Raw genomic sequence first — 9076 nt, 5'->3', positions numbered from 1 at the left:
CCAGCATGCACTGCTGGCTTTTTGGGACAGTGAATGGTCCCTGGTCCTGTTTTATTTACGAGTATAGACAGGGCCAGCCTGCACTAAGCCGCTGCCACTCACAGTGTATCCTCAGAAACACAGGAGGGCTGGAGGTGTGGGTACAACACCCTGCACAGGCCCTAGGGAGCAGCTCTTGACACGGGTGCCTGGTGCAGGTGCCCACCGCTCTGCAGCCTAGCCGGCTGCCGCTGCCTGCCTGCTCTTGCGGTGGGCAGGGGTCTCGCCCACTCCTCTGCTCCAGCTAGGAGCGTGCCTTTGTGTCACGCAAGAGCTCCCTGGGGGCTGCAGGTGGGGATCTAGGGGAGGAAGAGGAAGGTGTTCTGCAAGCTGAATCCAGATGGCAACTGCCCCAGAAGAGGGGACAGGAGGGTGACACCCTGGTCCCTTTGTACCCACCCATCTGTCTGAGTTTCCCCCTGGCTCTCCACGCTCCTCCTTTACTGCTTCAGTCAGCTGCTCTCAGTCCTGGGCTGTCCTGGGCTGTCCTGCTCATCCTTCTCCCTTTATCCTGGCCCACACCAAACTGGCAGCTCATGTGTTTTTATACCTGTTTGTGTCTTTGCTTTTTTAAACTTTGCAAGGGTAATTAGTTAAGGCATTTGAACTTCTGGGGAGTCTCGGTCTAGAGATCCTCCCCAGCACAGAAAGCCCATCTCAGACAGCAGCTCTTTTCCCAGGGATGGGCCGACTGCAACGGGAAAAGCCTCCTGCACGCTCCAAGTTCCCTTCCAAGCAACATCACCAGTTTGGACCTCTCCTTCAACTCCTTGGTCATGCCCCATCATGGGACTCTCTTGATGCATTTCCCTTCCCTGCGCTCCCTCAACCTCTCTAGCAATGCCCTGCTAGCTCTGAGCCCAGCAGTATTCTCCAACCTCGGGGCACTGCGCCTGCTGGACCTGAGCAGCTGCAGCATCGTCTACCTCCACATGGATGCTTTCAAGGGCTTGGGAAACTTGCACACACTGCTCCTAAGAAACAACAGTCTGCAAGAGCTTGAGGTTCCTTTCTTCCTGCCACTGAAGGCTCTTTTCCACCTGGACCTGCAGCACAATGCGCTGGTCTCTGTGGACACTTTGAGCCTGCAGCTGATGGAGGCAGTTCCTCAGGTCCAGCTGGAAGGGAACCCCTGGGTCTGCGACTGCACCGTGCACCCTCTGCAGCAGTGGCTACAGCGCAGGCAAGGTGAGCGGATGGGGGCAGCTGGCAGGAGAGGTGTTGGGCAGGAGGAACCCTGGGTGCAGGGGTCCCACTTGATCCTTTTGCTCCAACCCCTGAGCAGGCTCTGAGATGGTCCTCCAGGGACCTCTCCCACCCTGTTGAGGGACAGTGAACCAAAAGGTGATGTGTCTGTTCCTTGCTTGCAGTTATACACGATACCAAAGCTTTCTAGGAATGACAGCAGCATAATTTAGCCACTCTTCTGGGAAAGGGGCTGCACGTACACTTCAGCCCCTAAATCCACCTATATGTATCTATGTGGAGTGACCACATTTTCAGGAGTTGCTGAGCACTCAGCAGCTCCTCCTGTGGAGCCAGATCAGGCTCCAACCCTCTGAGTTCGTCTCCCAGGCGAGAGCAGCCCTGTGACAGTGGGGTTTCTATCAGTATCCGTGAACTTGGCATTATCCAGTTAAAAGGAGCCTACTAATCACAGTTACACACTTGCACGGTTCCCTGGTCAGGGAATTTTTTCTTTGGTTGTGCCTTACGTGCTGAGGGCTGTTGAGGCTGGAGGACGGAGCCAACCTTGCGATGTGTCCCATCAACCCAGGAGCAAGCAGGGATCATCTTCTCTAAACTGGGGAGGGGATGGGTGAAGACCCCCAGTCCCACCTTAGCCCGTGTGTCTTGCAGCTGTGCAGGTGACCTGTGCATCACCCCCGGGGCTGCGGGGCCGGGAGGTTGCAGCTCTGGATTCCCGGGACCTGGGCTGCCGGATGAAGCAGCGGTTTCCTCGGGGGGTCAGCACGGCACAGCAGATCACAGTGACCCACAGCAACAGTAAGTTGTGCAGCTACGGGGGCGTCCGTAAGGTCTAGCACACTCCTGCCTTCCATCACCCCAGAGGGGACTGCAGCCAGAGACCCTCTGCTCTGCCCTGCAGTCCCAGGGGCTCAGGCTGCCTGGCCACCGCTGGTGCAGTGGCTTTTTGGGGAGGGTGGCCTCCAGCAGTGGCTTGGTGGGGAGGGTGGCCACCACCTGGAGGTGTTTGTTGGCTTTGCAACAGAAAAGTGAGCAGATGCCACAGAGTCACACAGAACACTCTGTCACTCCACAGTGATAGGCACCAGTATCAGACAGCCGTCTAGCAGTTTTCCCCACAGTGTTCACGCACCCTTGGTAGCTAGCTCTTGGTGAAGAGCATTTGTATTGCTCCTAACGAAAGCAATCCAGTGCTGACTGCACGCCACAGGCATGCACGGGGCTGGCTGCTGAGGACTGCCGGGTATGCCGCAGGCTGACCCGCCATGCCCTGACGTGCCTTTCCTGTGCTGCAGCCACCACACCGCCCTCCGGGAAGGGGGGAAGGAGCTGGCCATACCTGGTGGGCTTCCTGGTGGCAGCAATCGGCATCTCCATCTTGATCGCGCTGGCTGCCAAGTGCAAGCTCTTCCACAAGAACTTTGCCAGCTACCGCCACCGGCCACTGCCCGAAACCAGCTCAATCAGAGGCAGCCCCATGGAGGACAGCAGCGGCTGGGACAGGGGCTCCTCAGGCTGGGGGGCCAGCAAGAACCACCCCATGCCCGGTGCTGCCGACCTGCAAGCTGAGGATGACGATGGCTTCATCGAGGACAACTACATCCAGCCAAGCGAGCAGCTGCCGGAGGAAGAGGAGCGGAAGTCGCACCTCTCCATCTGAGCCTGCAGCCCAGCCACCACCGCTGCGGCCTCTCGCCGTCCCCCCCACCTCCATCCCCTTCCTGCCCTTTCCCACCTGCCCTCAGCTTTTGGCCCCATGTGGCTGGGGGAAGGAGGAAAGGAGCAGAGAGGAGGGGGAGAAGGGGTGAGCTGGGAATGGGGACAGAGGCTGAAGGCAGCAGGCCCCACGGTGCCCCAGCGTGACGCCAGCGGGGCTGCATCGGCACGGGGACGCTGGATCCGCTGCTGCTCTCCCGGCCCTGCTCAGATGCTGAGGATGAAGGAGATGGTGCTGGTCACATCTGGAAAGCCTGGTGGGGTGGAAAGAGGAGCCTGCCCTGCGGGGTCTCAGGCACTGGCCCCGCTGCCCAACAGTGGCAGACCCAGCCGTGCTCTGTCCCCCAATGCGTTGTCACTTCAGGGTGCGATTAAAGCATGATTTAACCCTGCCTCTGCCTGCAATGGTTTGTTGGGGCTCTCCCAGTGGCCATGCTGGGAGGAGGCCCCCAGCTGGGGTGTGGCTTTTTTTGCGTGCGCTTTCAAGGACCAGAAATACATTCCTCATTAACTGTGGCGGTGAGAGAAGTCTGTGGCACAACGAGCGCTCTTGTGCAAACAAATCTGTTACCTATCTGGTGCAGGCAGCCCTGGTGCATCGTCACAGGGTTTCTGTGCATGTGTCGCCAGCGTTGCTTCCCGCCGCGTCTCTTTTCTCTCTTCCATCTCCAGCAAGACCCACTAGAAAAGCACTTACCTTTCCCATGTCAGCTCTGCAGAGCTGAGCAAACCTGTTGGCAGCACCGGTTGCGGCTTCAGGCAGGCACGTATGCTGGGGTGAGACAGCCCTGTCCCCTGGCACCCATTACAGAGTCCCGTCTGTATCTCTAACCACGAAGTTGTACAAACATTATAATTTTTGCATTCGTGTCATCTTTGTGGCATGATAAACAGCACATGAGACATAGGTCACTGCAAGTTGTTTCTGCTGTAGCCGGTCGTGCCTGCGTGGGTCATGCTGGAGTTAAAAGCAGGGAGCAGCAGTGGCATTCACCCTTAGTAAGTGATTTGCAAGGCTGGTACCATCTGGCTGGGAAGATTTCCCGGGGCACAGCCCAGTTGTTACTGTCCCTGATAGCCTGGGAATCTCTCCATCATGCTCCGGATCATGAAGCATCATCACAGGGGTGGCATTTCTTGTAGCCCTGGCACACGGCTAATTCCCCCATCTCCTTCAAACCTCCATTTCACTGTAAACTGCCTTTCTATTTCTCTACTCATTAAGATATTTATAGAGCACAGTGTATACAAAAGTAAATAATACACATCAGAGAATGTAGACCAAAGGGGATGACTGACTCAGGCATTGGATGGGCGATACAGGCCAGTGACTTAAAGCACCTTCCAGAGAGGGAGCGTGCTGTTTGAAGCCATGAGGAGGAGGAGGAAAACCTGCTGGCTTGTTTCAGTGGTCAGTCAGTTTTCTCTCTTAAATGCGGTATTTCTAAACTGAGCTTGTCCTGGCTTTAGTTTTGCAGTCACTGCCTCTTGTTTTGCCTTCTGGGCTCACCTTAACAGCCTTTTACTACCTGTGAAAATACAATATATGCTGTAATTTTTGGCAATTTCTAACGACTTTCAGGTAAGATAGGAGACTTAAATCCAGAGGCTGGGAAAATACATTTCAGTTATCTGTTGGAGGGTATTTGTCGATAAGCTTTTTATCACATGAACTCATGCTAGATGCAGTATTTTGCTTTTGGTTTCAGTGATGTCTTAAAAAATGGCTTCCCAGGCTTATTTATCCAGGATCTCACTCAGTCTCATCCCTCAGTACCTAGTGGTGGGTTGCTTGTTACTTTGACCCTGCTGAGAGGCCCACCCATTTATTCTTTAATGGAGTAGACATGGCTGTTTTTCGGGTGTGCAGGGGGCCCCGGTGCCGGGGCAGCCCCTCTGCCCCCATGCCAGGCAGCTCCAGTGCAAGCGGGCAGGACCCTGGCAGCTCAGGTCGGGGAGAGCTGGGAATACAAAGGGGTCAGAGCAGAAAAGGAGGAGCCTTCTCAAGGGGGTCCCTGCGGGAAGCTGCGGAAGGACCACAGTTGAGGCTGGTGGACGAGAGCAGTAGCAGGTATGCAGGCAGACTGGTTCCAGGCTCGCTGCAGGCAGCAGCCGCCGCGAGGCTTGAGGCTTGGCCCTACCACAAGGCGAAACAGCTTCTCTGTAAACAAACCAGCTAGCACCGACATATTCAGGAGGCTTTGCGTGTGTCCCGTGAGCTCCTTTCAGGGGCACGGCAAGATCTTAGGTTCACAGAGCGGTGGTAAGGGGGACCGGCCACGTCTAGGTCCTTAAGCAGAGGGAGATGCACATGCATCTGGAGGTGGGAATCGTGTATCAGGAAATAAGTACATGCATTTGGGGGGCTGTGGTGGTGCTGGCACACTAGCTGATGAGCCGAAACCACAGCCACAGGAGGGACCCTGGGCTGTCATGGTTTCTGCCCTGGGCTCAGCCTGAGCAGAGGCCAGCTCTGCGCAGCCCTGCCACCTCCCGCTCCGCAGAGAGGCTGTCACTCAAGCATCAGCCTTCAACACGGTCGACTTCTGCAACACTTTATTATGTATTTCCACGCACAACACAGGAACTGAGAAAGCAACAAACCAGCACTGCTGCTGTAGGAGGTGAGTCAGTGACTGGGGCGGCGCAGGCTGTCCAACCGGGCAGCCAGACACCCAAACCGCCATCCTCAGAGACAGCCTGTTCTCAGCCGTTATTTCCTCAGGTTGCTGACGTGGCCCACGAGCATCCTTTTGTGGCACAATTCATGGGCACTTGGGGCGCATTTTGCAGGGGCTATGGAGGGGAGGATTCACATTGACATACAGGCAGTGTGGAGTTGGGAGTTGGGCACAGTTACGCATCTTCACATAAATGCCCAGATGTGCAAAACAGCTGCAGCCTGTCCACACCTGCAGGTTGGGGGAGCTGGGAGTAACCGCTAAAGCACTGATGCAGGCAGAGATGGTGCAGCTTGGCAAAACTGCACATGCACCGACACAGACGTGCAGAGCAGCAGCAACAGCGATGGTGCAAAACTGTCCAGCTTTGGCCTGTCCCTCCCTGTGTACGCACAGGGGTCCCTGCTGGACCTGAGGTCAAACAGCCCGGAGGGGAAGGACAGGTCTTCGCATTGCAGAGGATCTAGCACAGAAGGACCTGAGCTTAGTAACACCCTCTGAACACTCAGGCAGATTAAGAGAAGTGATGCAGAGAGAGGAGGAAACAGCAGTTTAATAAAATCTGTAGATGATGTGAAAGTGGCAGAGGAAAATGTAGAAATAACAGAGATCCAGAAAAGAAAAGCCAAAATGATGTTCCCGTACTTTGGGGAAAATAATCCAAGGCTTCGGGGGGGAGGAAAGCCCGCAGGAGCAGGGCAGGAACAGATGAATACAAAAGTGCCCTCATGCGGTCTGAGTGCCTTGGGGATGGTGTGGTCTGGAGCTGCGAAGGGATGAAGTCCTCATTGTCCAGTGTATACCCAGTGGGATTCACTGATGCTGAACTCTGACACTGCCTCCAGGTGTAACATGGACAGTGATTCATGCTGTTAACTGAGGGAATGAGCTATAGTCCTCTTCCACATAAGTTTGTTACCACATGCCAAAAAAGAATAGCTCGGTTCTTCTTCCATTACAGAGGGAATTTAGCAAATAACGAGCAAAAATAATGGCTGGGGCAGAGCAGCTCAGGTGAGGGGGAGACGGGAGCAGACAGGAAGATGAAGAGGAAGAGAAGGTTGCGCAGGAGCAGCTGTGCTAGGAGGTTAGGATCTGTGTCTATGGAGAGGGCAGGGAAATGGTTTGTGGGTCTATGGAGGAAACGAGAACTTTGACAGGTAAATTAGCCTCAAGTCACAGGAAAAGCTCCCAGGGATGAGTTGTTAGTCTGCCTCTGGGAAAGGCACCTCAGTGATAGACACCTCGTAGAGATAAAACACCAAAAAAGCTCCAGGTAAGGCCCAAGCAGTAGCAGAAGAACTTTTCTGCCCCGCAGCAGCTGCAGCACTTGGGAGACAGAAACAGCGTGGGAACACGCAGGGACTGGGATGAGCTGCAGCGCTCCAGCGGCAGCAGAGGTGCCTCTGCTTGGGAAACTCCTGTTGGAGGGCAACAGAGCTCCCCCCTCGCACCGCCCTTGCAGGGCAGCAGCCCCAGCCCCGGGATTCGGGCATCCCATCACCATCCCCCGGTGACTGCACCTTGCTGCTTGTGGCTCGCGTGGCTGGAGCACGCTGGCATGATAACAGAGCCCCAACACACAGTCCAGCACTGATAACCCATCAGGGCCCTGACACCAACACCCTTTGATCACCCCTTTGATAAACTACTGAAGATGGTGGGCTGCAAAAAGGTAATATTGGAACAGATCCTGGCATTGCAAATACAAACAGCATTTCATATGAGGTCCAGCCATGCCAGGGCTCTGGTACACAGAATCCCACGCAAATCCCACGCTCACTCTCACAGACACACAGGTGCTTTCTCGGGAGCAGCCCCTGCAGCCTCTCACCGAGCTCCCTTCGTTTGTGCTGCACGCCTGCTGACACGCAGAATATTTCCTGCCATTCATCAGCTGCTAGAGGCTCTACTTTGTTCAGGGGTCCTGCAGCCTGGGAGGGAGGGGATGCACAACACAGGGCATCACAGCATGCCTAGCGTGTGCCCACCTTCACGGGCTCAGAGGCACGAAGCGCTGGTGCCAGCTGAGACAGGGGTCCGAGCTGGCAGCTCTGCACGGAGCACAGGGTGGTTTCGTACCATCCGCAGTCACAGCCTCTCCTGCCAGGAGAGCGCATGACACAGCCCCGGGAACTGCAGGAACCAAGCAAGTACTGGGGCCCCCAGGGCTACAGGACAGGCTCACCTTAACTCTATGACAGGGGTCACAGCCGGGCGGGCAGCAGCTGTCACAGGAAGCTTTGCAGAGATAAAACGCCAGCTAGGCCAGTGCTGCACTCCTAACGTGCCAGGTCACAGAGCCCATCCGGGCACCCCAAGTCCCTGCTGTGCCGTCAGCCTGGGGCAAAGCAAATGCCAGTCATCTCCGAAAGTAGTGCAAGGCACACCGCAACGCTCACCTTTCCTTGGCAAAAGGCCGGCACAAGCCCTGCTGACGGGTCGTATCCAGTGAGGCTCATGCAGGGGTGTCCTGGGTCAGATCAGGTTGGCCATGCTGGAGGTGGGAGGAAGCCGCCTGTTAGCAGCCAGGCGGCCAGAGATGGTGAAGACACGGATCTCGCCGGTCTCCAGGCTCCGAGGAGCAGCCTGGCGGCAGGAGGTGCAGAGCAGGTAGAGCAGCAGGCAGAGAAGGATGGCACTACCAGCAGTCAGGAGGACAACCCCGCTGGTGAACATACTGGCCAGCGGCCGTGCAGGGCTGAGCTGCATGGTCGTGGTGGAGAGGATGGTGAGCACGACCCCGCAGACCACCAGCACCAGGGCGCTCAGCAGCAGCACCAGGCAGTCTGAGAAGCCCCCGCTCTTCAGGAGCTCGATCTGATCCCGGCTGCGGATGCAGTTCATGTCCTGGATTGCAGAGCTCAGCAGCTGCTTCAGCAGCACGAGCAGGGCCAGGAGGCAGAGCGTGGTGCCCACGGCCAGCCGCCACTCCCCAGACCGGCTGCTAGTGCTGTACAGCAGGATGATGCCCCCAATCCCGCAGGCCAGGATCAGCACCACAGCCATCCCGTAGCACAGGATGGACTTCTTGGGGTCCTGGAACCACCAGAGCTCCACATGCTCCTCCAAGATGTTCCTCTGGATGTGGTCCGCGTCCGCAGGGGTGCGGGGGCTGCTCAGCTCTGCCAGCTCTGGCATGGTGGGTGGCTGGGTGGGGAGGGCACGGTGCAGTGGTTGCACAGATGAATCTACACCCTTACAGCGAAGTGGAGAATCAAGGCAGCAGCGGTTGCGAAGGCAGCTGCATTTCTCAAGCGGGGATGCCTCTGTCTCATTCTTTGGAGCCTGGTGGAGCTCCCTTCTGCAGCAGTGCCACCTGGAGAGCTATGGTCCATGCACTGGGGCTGAGCCCACCCGCCAGGCAGGGCTGCAGGACATGGTGGAGCATCCCCAGAGCAGCACCATAAGGGAACAACCAGGGCTGTGTC

The 9076-nt window shown here is 56.6% G+C and overlaps 2 protein-coding genes across 2 annotated transcripts; one reads left to right on the top strand and one right to left on the bottom strand.

The window, feature by feature from the left end:
• The first annotated feature begins 722 nt into the window (after positions 1-722).
• On the top strand, positions 723-2908 carry LOC103925170 (chromosome unknown open reading frame, human C1orf210). The gene is made up of 3 exons (XM_009333849.1): positions 723-1227; positions 1900-2046; positions 2544-2908. Exons 1-3 carry the CDS (start codon positions 816-818, stop codon positions 2906-2908), a joined length of 924 nt encoding a protein of 307 aa, XP_009332124.1. The 5' UTR covers positions 723-815.
• A 5215-nt stretch (positions 2909-8123) lies between these two features.
• On the bottom strand, positions 8124-8786 carry TMEM125 (transmembrane protein 125). The gene has a single exon (XM_009333848.1). The coding sequence runs from the start codon at positions 8784-8786 to the stop codon at positions 8124-8126; it is 663 nt and encodes a 220-aa protein (XP_009332123.1).
• Between the last annotated feature and the right edge of the window lie 290 nt (positions 8787-9076).

Source organism: Pygoscelis adeliae, unplaced genomic scaffold (assembly GCF_000699105.1).
Source record: "Pygoscelis adeliae isolate BGI_AS28 unplaced genomic scaffold, ASM69910v1 Scaffold10, whole genome shotgun sequence".
NCBI classification, from domain to species: Eukaryota; Metazoa; Chordata; class Aves; order Sphenisciformes; family Spheniscidae; genus Pygoscelis; species Pygoscelis adeliae.
The sequence above is the reverse complement of the archived record's forward strand: the minus strand, read 5'-3'. Positions and strand labels throughout refer to the sequence as shown.

Excerpts from the sequence above, each read along its gene's own strand:
- LOC103925170 (XM_009333849.1), top strand. The coding sequence starts at position 816 with ATGCCCCATCATGGGACTCTCTTGATGCATTTCCCTTCCCTGCGCTCC. Across the intron at positions 1,228-1,899 it reads GTGGCTACAGCGCAGGCAAG|CTGTGCAGGTGACCTGTGCA; the intron begins GTGAGCGGATGG and ends TGTGTCTTGCAG. Across the intron at positions 2,047-2,543 it reads CACAGTGACCCACAGCAACA|CCACCACACCGCCCTCCGGG; the intron begins GTAAGTTGTGCA and ends CCTGTGCTGCAG.
- TMEM125 (XM_009333848.1), bottom strand. The coding sequence starts at position 8,786 with ATGCCAGAGCTGGCAGAGCTGAGCAGCCCCCGCACCCCTGCGGACGCG.